The sequence below is a fragment of the Drosophila navojoa genome, chromosome 5, assembly GCF_054131105.1.
Source record: "Drosophila navojoa isolate 15081-1374.11 chromosome 5, UAZ_NAV_1.0, whole genome shotgun sequence".
Classification (NCBI taxonomy): domain Eukaryota; kingdom Metazoa; phylum Arthropoda; class Insecta; order Diptera; family Drosophilidae; genus Drosophila; species Drosophila navojoa.
The window spans coordinates 2,437,092-2,453,467 of NC_142893.1; the positions used below are offsets into that span (position 1 = coordinate 2,437,092).

The following is a 16,376-nucleotide window of genomic DNA, read 5'->3' on the forward strand; positions in this document are numbered from 1 at the left end:
AACATTTATGGCTAAGTAAATCCCGTCCACTTGAGGGCCTTAACCAAACGAAAACCCCAAACCAAACCAACTTGGCCTCTGGCTTAGCAAACTGTGATTTTTTATGACAGTTGCCAGACAGTTGACTCGAACGTGCCGTCGCAAAGAAAGTCCCATCGATGTGTCAATGCAGACATAGCATGTGATATAGATCTGCAGCTATGCTAGGCCATAAATCTATAGCAATTCCTAGATATTTCGTAATATTTTCAAGCGTTTCCCTTGCAGCTTACACAGAAGTGCCCAAAGTGCAAACACGTCGTCTATAATGCTTAGCTGTCATCTGATTCTGTGTCAGGAAGTCCTATTCACGCGTCTATAGATTTCGTACTACGCTAGGCCATAAATCTATGGGAATTTCGAGATATTTCGATAGAATTATTTTCAATTCAGATTGTAGTAAACAAAGTATAGTGACGTCTTTTATCGATGTCATTATTTGTCAATAGATCTTGAACTATACTAGGAATCCCTAGATATTCTAATCTATTTCCCCTCAATTCACATACAAAACATTACAGGTACAGTCACGCCTCTAATACTTAGTTGATGATTCCATACATCTAAGATTAATCCAAATTTCCATCGGAATTCTTTTATATTCCAATAGATTTCCCTTCAATTCGCACACAATCCTCACAAGTACAGTCACGCCTCTAATACTTAGTCTCCATTTGTTTCTATCGACGAATGCCTTTAGATCTATAACTATGCTAGTTCAGAAATCCATAGGAAATCCCAGATATTTCCACGGATTTCCCTTCAATTCACACACTCACATCACAAGTACAGTCACGCTTCTAATACTCAGTCGTCATTTCTTTCTGTCGCCTTGCAGGTAACGCTCTCGCAAATCTGTCGCAGCTCACATCAGAACACCTACGCACTGCCCGGCGGGGAGATCTCCGACGAGCTGCGTCGCAAGTTCGATCAGTGGTGGTCGAACCAGCTGTCGCCGCAGTCCGCCATGACGCCAAAGATGCTGCCGTTTATGTCGGCGCCATCGACGGTGCCCGTTGTGCCCGGCGACATGGACTTTCCCGTGGGCACGGCCATGGCAGCGGCTGCTGCAGCGGCGGCTCATGCGGCCGGCGCCGCTGCCAATCCCCTGGGCGCCATGAGCAGCCGCGAGTCGCTGCTGCTGGCCAACGAGGCGGCCGGCCATCATGCCAACGCGGCGGTGGTGGGCCAGGCCCAGGCGGCTGGCCATCATGGCAACATGCTGGTGCATCCGATGCACGCGGGCATGCATCATCATCACCATGCGACGGCGCACGGCGGCCAGTATCCCAGTCAGAAGACGCGCATGCGCACCAGCTTCGATCCCGAGATGGAGCTGCCCAAGCTGCAGAAGTGGTTCCAGGAGAACCCGCATCCGTCGCGCCAACAGATTCAGACCTATGTGGTGCAGCTGAACGCGCTGGAGTCGCGTCGCGGCCGCAAGCCGCTCGACGTCAACAACGTGGTCTACTGGTTCAAGAATGCGCGTGCGGCCCAGAAGCGCGCCGAGATGCGCGGCGGCAGCCTGGGCAACGCCATGAGCGCCCTGGGCCATGCGGCCATGAATGGCTACCTCAGTCAGCATGCGCCGCTGGGTCAGAACTCGAGCAGCAGCGCTGGCAGCCAGCCGCTGAGCATGGGCAATCTGTCCATGTCGCACGACTATCTCAAGAGTCCGATGAGCCTGAAGTCCGAGGACATTGATACCATGTCGCAGCACTCGGACGAGCTGGAGGAGGAGCCCAGCAGGCCGAGCACGCCGCAGCTGCCGCTCTCCCTAACCACACACGAGCGACATCGCGGCTCGCCCATGCTCGACGAGGACGACGACGAAGAGCAGCAGCAGCAGCAGCAGCAGCAACAGCAGCAACAACAACAGCAACGCTCGAAGAGCGTCAACAGCGATGTGGTCAATGGGGTTGAGGAGCATGACGAGAAGCCCATTGTGCTGAAGGCGAGCGATGCTGCCGAGCTGCCCGACCAGGACAATTCCAACTCCAATGCCAATGCCAGCGGTCTGGCTGAGGCTGCTGGCAATGAGGAGGCCAGCGCTGCGGCCTCCAACAACAACAGCAACAACACCAGCAGCAACAACAACAACAACAATAATAACAACAACAACAACAATAACAACAGCAGCAACAGCAACAACAACAGCGACAACAACAACGAGCAGGAGTCGGGCGGCAGCCCAACCAAGCGCAGCACGCCCAAGGAAGAGGACGATGAGCTGGACATGGATGAGGATGACGATGAGAATGAGCAGGACACAAGTCACCTGGATGAGTTTCGCTCGCCCTCGCCGGATCTGGCGGGCAGCGTGACGCCACACAAGGACCAGCTGCCCTTTCCCATGGTGCCCAACTCGATGTTCTCGCAATCCTTCATGTACATGAGCCACTATATACCGGCCTTTGGCCAGGCAGCCGCCGCCCATCCGCACGCCCATCATGCGGCGGCTGCGGCCGCAGCGGCTGGACTGCAGCCGAACGCCCTGATGGGCGGCGCCGGACTCAATCTGTCGAGCATTTCGAATGAGGAGCGCCGCAAGCGCAATCGCACCTTCATTGACCCAGTGACCGAGGTGCCCAAGCTGGAGCAGTGGTTCGCCATGAACACGCATCCCTCGCACAATCTGATACTCAAATACACCGAGGATCTGAATACGATGCCCTATCGGTAAGTAGAAAGAGAAAGAGAAAGAGAGAGAGACAGAGACAGAGAGAGGTGAATGAAATGAACTCTATTATAATTTCTCTATTTTTTCTCTGTTCTCTCTTTGCAGTCAAAAGTTTCCACGGCTGGAGAGCAAGAATGTGCAGTTCTGGTTCAAGAATCGGCGCGCCAAGTGCAAGCGGCTCAAGATGTCGCTCTATGATAACAGCCAATGCGGGCAGCTGGGCGGGCTCGGCTCCTTTGTGCCCAAGTACGAGGAGCGCGACTAAACGGCTCTCTACCCCAACTCTACCCCAACTACCCCGTACATGTACATATAACTAACTAACTCAGACCTAAGTCCTATGCAGCTATGACAAATTGACAAATTGAGCATGAAGCAAGTTGAATTCCCTATAGACTATCTAGTTAAGCAACGTCTCTTCAAAGTATTATAGCCAGAGCTATTACCTAGACCCAGTAACCAGGCCCAGTAAGCAAAACAGAATTAGCAAAGAGCAGACGTAAAGGAAACCTAGTTAAAAATTAAATTTAGCTGAACTAAACTTACTTTAATTTATCGCAGAAAAGCAAAGGAAAACGTTTTGTAGCTCTTAGCATCATGAACTAATCAAATATCTAATTATATATACATACATATATATACATAACACTCTATATAATATATCGAAATAAGTTGAACTATTCAAACAATTTGCAAAGTTAGGAGTGCAACCAAAGAGAGCCAATTTCATGTGTAAATATGTACGTTATACACATATATATACACATATGTATATGTATAACACTGAGAATTTCTTGTTTCTTTTTATTAGAATATCATTTAGTTTTCGTCTTATTTTCTTGTACGTTTTCCAGCTTAGCACATATCTATGAAGACAACAAACAAAAAATAAAAGATAATTACAAAAAAAAATGGAAATAAATAATCTAAAACATTTCTGTATATCTTGGTATTTAATACCGGAAAATGGCATTACATTTTCGGCTGAAAATGCAGCTGCAATTAATTTCAAATTTTACAACTTAAATAAAAAATAAAAAAAAGCGTAGATTCACATTTATAGCCACACTTGAAACGTGTTTAATATGAATTGTTCCACTAGATCCATAAGCATACAAAAGCCACAAAAAATATACAAAAAAAAAGCAAATATAATAATAATAATAATTATAATAAATAAAAACCCAACTAAATTTACTTGTAATTTATTGAAAGCATAAAAACAGACATACACACACACACACAGACATATACACACACTATATTATAATATGTATTCCCAGCAATTATTAAATAATTAAATAAATACAATTTTAAATGTCAAAATTTTTGAGCTAAACTCGTTGTGTTATCAATGGAAAGGGCAATGGGAGGGGAAAAGGGGTATACATGTGTGATATGGGTAGATTAATATATAGATTTTGATGTGAACATTAGGTATATATCTAATATATACGTATATCTGATATATGTATGTCAATCAACGGAAACAGATGCTTCGATAGTTTCGTGTTCTTCTTCTATTAAAACAAAGTATATTACGTTTTCAGATAAATAGAGTTCTATGCTCTCTAGAAGCAATATTTAACAACATTCACTAGCCAACTTTGTTTTGCCAACAAACCTAATAAGCCTTATGGACTCATTGCTTAAACTGCTAACAAAAGAAATGCACATAAGTTTCATTTCCAGGCAAACGAACTACATACTTATATAACTGCCATCACTTCCATTACAAAATACTATTTTGAGGGCAATATTTATTATAATTTCCGTTCACATGTGAATGGCAAAAGACCAGACTCATGTGCACTTATATGAGTGCCTTCATTGGCTGCCGCCTGCCGCTCGCTGCTGCTGCTGCTCGGCGGCTAATGTGTTTGGCAATTTTTCATGTGCTGCAGGACTTGCTTTGCTTTATTTCTTTCATGCCGTTCTCTTTTTTTGTGTTAGTCGCTGATAAGCAAAGGGGAAATAAATATGCATATATGAATGAAGAGAAAAGAAACGCCTCCTGCTGCTCCTGCTGGCTACGCGGCGTATGAGTTATCTGCGGTGGCGTAGTATATTAGCGTTGCCTTCAGCGAGATATGAAACAATTTATTAGCACCAAAGTTTGCTTCATTTCTTTTTACATTTCTTTTCGACCAAGACACACACACACACAAGCACACACGCACATATGCTGCTATAGATAGCTATAGGTGTATGCATGTGAGTGAACACTGTGCGGGCCAGCTCCTAAATCAGCAGTCAACATTATTTCTTATTTTAAGTACATATCTGAATGGGCAAATGGATGGGTGTGTGTGTGTGAGTGTGGGGCGTGGGTGTGTGTGTGTGTGGAGGCTGTGCATCATTTGTTATCGCAAACTTTTAAATTAAAAATGCGAGGCTAAGGCAGGAGCAGCAGGCAAGCAGGAGGAAGCATTCAGCAGCAGTGGGCGTTTGGCACATAATAGCTAACCAAATGGCAACGCACAATTTATGCGCACTGCGCATATTAACTGGGCTCTTATTTATGAATATTAAAACGGAGCAATGCTGTCTCAAAGTGCTTATCGGGTCATTTTTTAGCTATTATGTAAGTAACTGACTTAACCATGATAATATATTAGCCTAAAAAAATTATCTGTAAAATATATTCTATTTATAGCCATGTATATGTCCTTAAGGATCGAGAAAAATAATACAAAAAACAAATGTAAAATACATAAATAATATAAACAAAATGAAATTCTCTTTATTAATAAAAAATTGCTTAAAAATAACGCTCGTTTTATTTTAGCTTTTGGCTTATCTTTTAAAACCTAGCTTTAAATTTAACCGCTCATATGGCCCATGTGCTTATGCAATGCAAATTTTTATAACCCAAATTGCATTCACTTGCATTCGTTTCTGTTTGCCTGTTACTTCAGACAAATTTCCCTGCGAAATGAGTTTTTAACTTCGTGCCCCGTACGGTATGCAACGTTTTTTTAAATTTCACTTACAAAGCTCGCTTTAGTTTTTAAGGCATAACTCCACCATATCCTTGCGCAGGACGAAAGGAAATGGTGCGTTGGGATCGTGTAAGCCATGCGCACCGATCCTCATCAAAAAATTGGGGGGTTATCTAAGGATCCAGGACTTGACTAGCCGGGCGGCCTCGGCAGCTAACGAAATCACGCAAAACACGCAAAAAGGCCAATAACTCGTTAAACAGCAGGACGATTTTAATGTAACTTGGCATGTTGGTAGTCCTGGTGACCCCATTTACTTTAATGCTTTACTTTCCAGGATACGCAAGGATGCGGCTGAGCTAGAGGCATTTTTCTCTGCATGAAGAAGTCCTTATTTCTCCGTTGTTAAAAAGAATTTCGTCCTTTTGATTTCATATTCGTCATCAGCGGTCCAAGGACTATCTATGGTACAAAACACAAGCTCCTATTCCTTCAAATAGCCAAGTTAAGGTGGCTGTTGGCCATTTTTCGACTAAACCCCTTGCAAAAATTTGACATAAAATTTTTAACGGAATCTTCAAAATCCTTGAATGCCAATCGATAGCTGAGCTGCTCACGAGCTCAAAAATATATGTCCTTGGAGGATCGTCAAGGATATGGCTGAGTTATGGCTATGCAAAGAATGTCCTGATTTAACAAAATTGCTCTAACTTGGCCATATCCTTGCAGATTTTTACAAGACTCGGTGTGTTGACATCGGAAGGATGAAATACATTCATAAGCACTAAAATATTTAAGGGTCATCTAAGGATCAAAGGACATTCTTAGTAGATAAAACCGACAAAACTCAGTCGTATCCTTGCAGATCCTGTCGTTTGAGATCTCACATAGCGCAAAATGCTAAGGAGTTAAAAGTAGCAAAAGGACATTCAGTTTGTTCTTTTGGTTTATAAGTTATACAGGATTTTTTCTGTTATTAGCATTTGTACTGAAATATTACAAGTCCTTGGTTCTTAGATGACCTACCAATCTTTTGCAGGCAAACGTTGGCGCTGCTCCTCGCAAGTCTAAAACACCAATTGCTTTCGTCCTGCGTAAGGATATAGCTGAATAAGAGCTATTTTCCTAAAGAATTTTTTTCTGACCAGCAGCGCACAAACATCGGCGCACAAAAGTATGCAGCAAAAACTGAAAATATGCAAATTGGTTGGTGGTTGGTGAATAAATAAATATTTTATGCTGCCGCCTGAAAGTATGCAATACAATTCGGATGCACTGCATTTGACGATCGTTTTAGATTATTTATTTATTTCATTTTAGCTGAAATCTGTAGTGAAAAATGAATTGGAAAAAATATATATTTTTATTATATGTACTTATATTTATTTAAATAAATTTAATTACAGAACTAAAATAAAATATGTTGTTGCTTTCACCTCCAATACAATACAAAGAGAATTTTCCGAGTTCCTTTGGCCAGAAATGCTTTTGAGTGGCCACGAATCGGGTTGGTAGAATGCATAAACAGATGCTGCTCTGCAACAACCCCCGGAAAACTAAAAACCAGCTGCCGACCACTGGCAAACACTTGGCTACACGTGAAGCTGGAGCCGAGGTCGGAGCTGTAGCTGTAGCTCTGGCGGTAGCTGGAATTCCACAGAACTTTATCCATTAATTAAAATTGTTAGCATTCTCAGCGCGCGGTTGGCTGCCGGTGAAGACACAGCGGCAGCCGCCATTTCGAGTGGCATTAAAAGTAAATACATAAACAGCTGCGAAAACATTTACATAGCTAACTGCGCCGCAACTCGCGGTTCGTCCTGTGGCCAGCCTTTTGCTCAAAAAAACAAAAAAAAGCACACACACACACAAAATAAAAAGCACCTGACAGAGAGAAAAATAAAATACATACCTCATAATTTTCTTTGCTCAAGTATTTGCTGGTACTTACGCTGCATAAATCGTGCTCTACGCAAAACTTTGCCATACTTGATGCCATAATAATGTTTAATGGCAAATAAATCTCGCTTAATGTTAGCATAATTAAGTAAAACTGAAAGAGAGCTGCAATTCAGACGAGTTCGACAAGCGGTTGGTGGAAAAGTTGCACTAAATGTATGAAGACAATGTGTTAAATGAGGCTTATGTGAGATTTATTGAATCATATGTTAAAACTTTGTATTAACATATAAGGTTAAGAATATATTCTTTTTCTATAGAATATTATTATTATCCCAATTTGATCAAAGCTTTATCTATCGAATCCTTTCGATCCACATGTTGACTTTCTGCTCTTGATGAATTTACGTATTCCTTCCATAAGCTCCAGCGCTTCTCTTTCCCATTCTTACGCCATTCACCCTGCTCTCAGCTCACATTTCTCCAGCGGATCTCAAACTCTGCCAGCTGAACTAAACTTTCAGGCATGCCAAAATCTAGAAATGCATTTCGTAGCTTCATCAACTCTACCTAATTGGACTTAAGTCGCCAAAATCTGGTTGTCTTTATGCTTTGTCAATGCGATTTATTGGAGGCTTTTCGTGCAGGCGCCAGGCTGCAACTGAGCAAACGGGGCAAATGCTCTAAAGGATAGCTGCCAATTCATTAAAAGGACATTTGAGGCGACTTTTGCTGCGCCACGCCGCAAGACAAAGTTCTTTTCGGCAATTAATGTCCTTGGCAAACACACAGCGAGAGCGAGCGAAGGCAGCGCCAAACGGCAAGTGCAGTGCCCAGAGCAGGAGGCGGCGTCTGTAGCTGGACCTGGGTCCGCATAAATAGTTTTGCGGCTTTGACTGATATGCGGGCCAATAAAACTAATGAGCGTGCGAGCCAAATAGTTGGCGGTGCTTCTTGTTGTTGTTGTTGTTACTCTGACTATGGTTGGGCGGTTACATTTGCGGTGGCGGCAATGGCGGTGGCAATGTCTGTGGCACAACCATTTGCCAAATTGAGTGCGCAAACAAACAAAAACGACAACAACAACAACAAAAACAAGCAACTCGAGCGAACCGAGCGCAACTCAAATGAATAAACGCAAGTCCAATTAAATGGTCATAAGTAATAATAATTCCGCTTTGATTTGTGACATTCGCTATTCACGGCGATTTTCCACGAAGGAGGGTTCAGATGTCCCAACCACATCCCTGCCCTCTGCCACTCGGACCGGGCTGCTGCACTCGGAGCCAAATTAGTTAATGAGAGCATTGCCAAAAGTGTGTTCTAAGCAGCAAGAAGAGGGCGATGGACAGAGGTTAGGGGGTTGAACTACTGCAAAGGGGTAGTTTCTATAGATTTTTTTTCAACTGCTATAATTGAAGAGCTCTTAATCTGCTCCTGACTTACATATATAACTTTGTTGAGTCGTCGCTAGTTTTGTGGGAGATTTATAAATTTAATCGGATTTATTGCAAAGCAAACTTACATGAATGCAAATACGCAAATTCATCATAATTCATCATCTGCCGTATTTAAACTCTTGAGAATTGCGGAGAAGAGCAGAACCCAGAAATCTAGTGGTAAAATATAAATATAAATAAATATAATATAAATATAAATAAATATATATTCCAGTAATGTAATTCTTAAGGAAAGTAAGTCCAATGCCTGCCTTACCTGGAATCTTGAGGCTCGCATAGCTGGTTTTATTTAGCTTTCCTTCGTCTGTTTAGTAAGCCAAGTTTCCTTTTCCCAACTCTATTACTCTGCCTGAAACTATATAAAACTAGATCTATTCCAGATTTATTGGCAATGGATTTTAGTTTTACTTCTAATTGCTTACCTCGAGGAAACTGCCTCCTGCTCCTGCTGCTCCTGCTGCTTCCATATCTTTGCCCCACAGTTGGGTCAGCTGCCGCTGCTGTTGCTCTCAACCCCCGAAGCGGCAAGTAAAAGGCTCTGGGCAAGCTGAGGGGGGCTTATTAAACCTTTTGGTGTAACTAGCTGGATGTGCCATTAAATGATAATAATTCTTGTTGAAGGTTCTGCCTAGGCAGGATTTAGCCAAAAATGAGCTACGTGCAGGCAGCGTAAGTCCACTCTGTGTGTCCTGCGTGGTCCTTTTTGCTGTTCCAGTTAAGATATTTTCTTAAGTGTATGACAACGTGGGCTTAAGTCAAAGGCGCCAGCTGACACACACACACACACACACACACACGCATACATGCTCGTAGCTGTTGTGCATCGAGCGATTATTATTTATTTTCTTAATTACGTCTTAGCATCCAACATGAAGTGGGGCCTGGCCTGAAGGCACCTGGCCTGGCCGACGTCTGCCCGCCTTCCCCTGCTCCATTCCGGACTGCCTCATGTGCCAGACAATGTATGGGAAAAGCATTTTCCTAACGTGGAAAATTGTGCGTCTACTCACATAAGCCTGGGGGCATGCTGGATGGTCCAAAAGCTCGCACATGCTACCAGCTCTACCAGCTAGCTACTAAGCCTTGCCTCGCCTCGCCTCGCCTCGCCTTGCCACGGCCCTGTCTCGCCTTGGTCCTGGGTGTGATGCTGCATCTTATCCTGGCGCACGCCCCCGCTGTCGACTGTCGTTTGTCTTGGGATCGTAATAAAAAGACTTAACAACGCGAGTTGTTTAATTATTATTTATGACACTCTGCGCAGCAGATTATTGCCCAAAAAACTGGGCTAAGGCGGTGCGGGCGCTGGCGGAAACTTTTCATAGATTGAAACTTGCTTTGATTTAGTATTCTTTATGGCGCCCTCAGCTACTTCAGCGACTTCAGCTTCACCTTCAGCAATCTGCCTGGCTGCGACTATTTAAATCAATTGTAAATTCACATTTCATTTGCCCCGGCTCAATCTCAATTCATTTTCATAAAGTATTTTTTTCTCGCGCATAATTTACGATGATAATTACGTTAACTGCGAATTACCCCCAGGGGAGCTCCATGGCGCACTTTGGCTTAGCCAAACGCTTGCCAGGTGGGCGGCGTGCATCCTTTGTCCATTCTCGGCCATGTCCTGCCGTGCGGTCGCCAATGTAAAAATGATAATCCCATTGTCAGGCGATAATTCAAAAAGTTCCATTAAATATATGCGCAGAGCAGGAGAGCATGGCTAAAATCAACCAAGAAATAAAGATTTATGCAAATTCTCGTTCTCTTGCTCTCTCTCTCTGTCTCTCTCTCTTTCTCTCTTTCGAAAAGAAACGAGCGAAAAAAGACTTTGGCTCAGCCTTGAGGTATGCAATGAATATGCATGCGTCTTTTAGGCCTCTCTGCCTGTCTGTGTGTGTGTGTGTGTGTGTGTGTGTAAGGACACGGCTCAAGGACAATGAATTATGCCAAGTCCTTGGCCAGAACGCGCTTAATTGGCAACGCCTTCGCCCAGCCTTTTTCTGCTGATGCCGTTCGAGACGTTGAAGGCGCTGCGCCCAAAATAAAAGATTTGCCTATTAAATCGCCAACAAAATAAAACTGGAAACGTTTATGCGTGCTGCGAATTTGTGATAATGCCAGTGTGCTTAGATTGGTTGATGATGATTGAATGATCACGAAAGTTGAGAAATGAGACGTTAAACCTTTAAATAAGAAATTTAATAGCTGAGATATGTCGCTGCTGATTGTAGTTTAGGCTTTCATCTTGATTTACTTGAGAGTATTTATTAGTTAATTTACCCAGTGTATAATTTGCAAGCAAATTTGAACTAGAATGTCCCTAGTGTAAGATCATTTAAATGTTATATATTTGAAAGTGATTGAAGGAGAGGATTTTGGATTTGTAAGTAGCTAAGGAAGCTAATGCAAATTACAAAGCAATCGAACGTTATTGAAATATTTGTATTGAATTATTATAAAGGTTGGACTTTTGTTTTCAATGAACTAATTGTACATATGTATAAACATATATTGTTTGATCTTTTGGTATCCACCTACTATATTACACTTCCATTAATGCTTACCTTTCACCTCTGTAGGGTTTCCCATCGATGGACTCGCTTGAAATTTGATGTTCTGTACTTGCTGACTTTGATCAACTTCTGGCTAGCTTATTTATCGAATAGACCTGCCTTTTGTCAAAGGACTACATAGTTTATTTGTTATTCAATTAGTTCCATTTTGCCTTACTAGCTTGGCTACTCGAAGCGTAACCCACTTGTAGATCAAAACACGACTTAAAAGCAGCTGAAAGGTAGATAAGCAATTACAAATATATATAGAGAGAGAAATGGGGAGAGTCTCATTAAATACTTGCCTATGTCTTTATATATATTCATAACAAGTTTTATTCTAAATAGATTAGCCTTAAGACTCCAGCCGCCTGATCATAAATTGTTGTCCATAAACATTGTAGCTGCCTGCTGGTAATTGTGTGTGTAGCTCTGCCTGTACTGCTGTGTATATGTATATGTGTGTGTGTGTGTGTATGTGTGACATTGCACGCCGCAGGTACACATTTCATAAAACTAATACGAATTGATTTATGGCGCTGCGCCTCGTCGTAACTGAGATGCTGGCTGGAAAGGCTTGCGGCAGAAGCCAGGCAGAAGCAGGGGCAGAGGCAGAGGAGGAGGACAAGCGAGAGGTATAGACAGAGGCAGAGGCGAAGGCGGAAGCAAGTCGCGTCTTAAAAATGTTAAAATGCCACTCGGCATAAGACGCTGTGCGTTGCCCCCAATTCAACTGGAGGCGTGCAGGGGTAGCCCTGTGGGGGTGTAGGAGTGGGGGTAGGTGTAGGGGTAGCTGCCACTGGGGTGGGCTGGCTACTACTTTGCTATCAGTGCGAATAACAGTAAATGGCTGGCGTCTTTGTCTAAATCTTTGCCAGGCTGTCAGTGAACGGAATGGATGGGGTAGAGCCGGAGTCAGAGCCAGAGTCACAACCAGAGCCAGGGCTGAGGGTAGCTGAAACTTTGGCGCTGGCACGTTGAAAATGCTTAAGGTGCACACACACACACACACGCACACACACTTACAGAGAGAGTCAAGCGAACCCCTTCTCGCACTGGAGGCGGGGGGGTGTGGCAGGAGGCTGAGTGTGCGCTGCTTAAGCTTATAATTCATAAAGTGTACAAAAATCGAAATTTATTGCTATTTAAGATATTTGTGTTAAGCTGCTTTCGTTTGCAGCCAGCACACAGCCTGCCACAAATCTAAGTGCCCCCTCCCCCCCATCCCCCTCGTTGACTTCTCTAATTAAAGTGCGAGCCAATGGCTTTAAGGACAAGCCAAACAGGATATGCAAATGGCAAAGGAATGTGGAGCACAGCCATGTTTATCGTCTTTGTGACGTATCGTCGCGCAGATAGACGTAAATTGTTTTCTTGTACTTCTTTTTTCGTTGCCACGCCCACACATCTAGGGCGAGCATAACAATAAAAAACATAATTTGCGCGGGGGCAACGCATAAAAAACGAATCTGTAGCATTCAAAATTCCAAAATTCTGATGACGATTGGCATGGCGCAGCGATTAGAGGCCACATAATGTGGTCGCACAACTTATCTTTATGGCATCGGCAGGAGACGGAACGAGGCACACACTCACTCTCACTGTGTGTGTGTGTGTGTGAAATGCTTAACAACTTTTGAGAGCGCTAAGCTATCGAGAGCAGCTCTGGACAGGCAGGACAGCCAGCGCCGCAGTTAACTTCCGCTCGAGCTCGAGTCACACCTGGACAAAAGTCACTGAGGGCAGCTGGGGGCGGCACTTGACAATTTTTGCTTTATCACAACAGCTGTCAGAGCTGCTGCTGCGTGGCGCTGCGGTGCGGTGCGGGGGTGTGGCGTGCGCTTATCTCTGACCAACGCAGCTGTCATTCAGGGAAAACTTTTTTCCGACTGCACTCTGACTCGCTGCATGGCCAGAGTTTTCCGAGCAGCGCCCACAAGGACTTTCGCTAAGTAAGTGACACAATAAAATTACAAAAAAAAAAAAAAAAAGAACGAAAAAAAAAACCGAAAAATAAATAAAAAGCACTTCTTTTCTTATTAAAAAGCAGCAAGAAATTGCCCATAAAAGTGCGCAAAGTGAGGCGTTGAAGCGCGCGCTGGGTGCAGAGTCAACCAGATTAGATGAGTGAAGAAATTTGAAAATCAATCCATTAACAAAAGGACCAAGTGGCGACTGGCGCACGCGGCATTAGCTTGTGATTCCAACTGTGAGAATTCCCAACGTTCTGGCCAAGCACAACGGCGGCTTTGCATGGCCCGAGCCGCTAATTATCCTAGCGACAAGCTAGGGCCACGCCAAAACCCACACGGAAACTGAGCTTCATTAAAACGGCCAAGACATGGCCTCTGTCTCCCACTCTCTCTCTCTCTCTCTCTCTCTCACTCGTTTCTCTTCCGCTGCCCATTATCTGTGCAGTTATCCGCGAACGTCGCGACGCTGCCCGGGCAACCGAATTTGTCGCTTGACGAGCTTGACAGACCGCACTCAATAGTTGTTAACGGAAGCAGCTTGTGCAGGAGCAGGAGCAGGAGCAGAAGCAGATACTCCTGGAGTTTATGCTGCCCGGCTACATCCTGTCAGCGCGTCTTATCAGCTCCAGCTGCGGCGTTATGCTGACTTCTGCATTTGACTTCCACATCTTCTCCAGCTCACGCTGAACTGGAAGTAAAAGCATTGCTTCAACTTATTTATTGTATTTGTTAATGTTGGCGAAGAGTTCACGAAATTATTTTCGCTTTTTTCTATACACTCACCAATTTTGAAGGTAAGCCGAAGCCGAGGTGGTAAATTAGATTCAAGGTGCCGTTGGCATAAAGCAGCAAATGGAAATTACTGCGTTAGATAGACTAAGGCAAGACAGAGTCAGAGCTAATAGATATACATAGTTTAGTGGAGACATAAGTCAAAAAGGAAGAGAGGGGTAAAGTGGGATAAAGACAAAGCGGGAGGTTGACACAGACCGAGAGGGACAGAATAAGAAAGAGTAAGAAAAAAGAAAGAGAGATAGAGTGAGAAAACATGCAGCGAGAGAGAGAAGAAGGGAGGGAAAGAATGAGTGAGTGAAAGAAAAAGCAAGAAAAAAGAAGAATCAGAGAGAGAGTGACTAAGAGATAGATGGGGCGAGACTAAGAGGTGGATAAAGAGACACATAGAGGCAGAGAGAGAGAGAGAGAGAGAGAGAGAGAGAGAGAGAGAGAGAGAGAGAGAGAGAGAGAGAGAAGGAGAATGATATAGAGATATGGAGTAAAAAGAAAGGGAGATAGTTACAAAAACAGACAGAGATATGCATATCGAGATATATATTGATATATATCTATAGAAATATATATATAGATATATAAAACAAAGAAAGCGTGAAAGAAACAAGTAAATAGAGAAAGAGACTTTCCAAACCGATTTTCTGATACTTTTGATACTTGAGATTAGAAATTCTACCAAACTCTGTTCTCTTTTGAGTTGAAGGAGCATTACCATTATAGAAATTACTATAAGTTCTTTTTATAGAGCATACATACGTCAAGTCTCACTTATATTCGCTCATTCACTGTCACCTTAGTCCCATTTTTTTTTTTTGTCGTATTTCCTGCTGGCATTGCCCCACCCTCACTCCCTTCTGCCCTTTACAGCACAAATATGTTGCTGTCAACACGTCAGTTTCGCTTGTTGTTCTTGTTCTTGTTGCTGTTGTTGTTGTTGCTTGTCCGGATTTTTATTTGGCAGTGCATCTTTTATCGCTCTGTCTGAGCGTTGAGCAAGCGTCGCTTCTGTTTTGCGCACGCTTCATTACAATAAATCCGGTTAGAAGAGGTGTCTGGCAACGTTTTGCAGTCAGTGTCAGTGGCGGGTGCAGCAACAGCCACAGCCACAGTGAGAGCCACAGTCAGAGCCACAGCCACATCAGCTGAGTGAGGGTAATTTTAATGCCCTATCAGTCGGTCGGTCGGTCTGTAGTAGTTCCTGGCATCCACTCCCACTCCTCTGTGAGAGCGCGAAACATTTGGCGTAATTTGCAGTTGCACTTCATCACATGCCAAGTGAAGTCAACGTTAAACGGCGACATTCGCTTAAGCTTACTTATTTCTTATTTATTTTCACCTTCATCTTCATCTTGCCGGTACTTTATTCGTTTTGTAAAGATTTCTGCTTGAATAGTTATATTACTCTGTTGAAAGATTCGCTATATCGAATATATTTAAAGAAGAAAAACTGAGAGCAGCAAAATATTCAGCCACACTGAGTGCATAAATATTATGTTTATAAATAAATAATAATAAATAATATAAAATGTATATAATTAATAATAATAAATAAATTTATAAAATAATAAATATATATAATAATAATAATAATAAATAATAATAATACATATAAATATTCCTTCATTTAATTATAAACACATTTTAAATTTATACCTATTTCAAATATGTTTCATATGTAGAAAAATTGATTTAAATATAATATAATTATAAAAGCAAAATAACCAAAAAAAATTCAGAGAAATTTCAGATTTTATTATATTATTTATTTAATAATATTATTTATTTAATTTATGATATCAAGTATACACATGCAAGTATTAAATTACTATTAGTCTATATTTCTACAATAAATATTTAATTAATTACTTAGTATGGGTCATTTGATAACTACTCTGCCTGACTGCCTCATCCATCAATCATATATTAAACTTGACCCACTTTGCACACAAATTTTCTTTTTTTTTTTTTTTAGGTATTTTTTTATTTTTTGCTCTTGCGATATTTGAGCAGTTTACAACACAGCAACAAGCTTCCGCAATTGTCTA

The 16,376-nt window shown here is 42.6% G+C and overlaps 2 protein-coding genes across 3 annotated transcripts in view; one reads left to right on the forward strand and one right to left on the reverse strand.

Annotated features, from left to right (window-relative positions):
- The window catches only part of dve (SATB1_N and homeodomain domain-containing protein dve), a 96,143-nt gene extending 92,085 nt beyond the window's left edge, over positions 1-4,058 (forward strand). For both annotated transcript variants that reach the window (XM_018104262.3, XM_018104264.3), the window contains 2 exons: positions 878-2,718; positions 2,825-4,058. In XM_018104262.3, coding sequence (XP_017959751.1) covers positions 878-2,718; positions 2,825-2,984 — 2,001 coding nt within the window. In that variant the 3' untranslated portion in view covers positions 2,985-4,058. The remainder of the gene's footprint in view (positions 1-877; positions 2,719-2,824) is intronic.
- Positions 1-16,299, reverse strand: part of Oatp58Dc (Organic anion transporting polypeptide 58Dc) — a 110,081-nt gene extending 93,782 nt beyond the window's left edge. Inside the window, exon 1 of the mRNA XM_018104266.3 lies at positions 16,279-16,299. The gene's annotated coding sequence lies outside the window, so the exon portion shown is untranslated. The remainder of the gene's footprint in view (positions 1-16,278) is intronic.
- Positions 16,300-16,376: the final 77 nt, after the last annotated feature.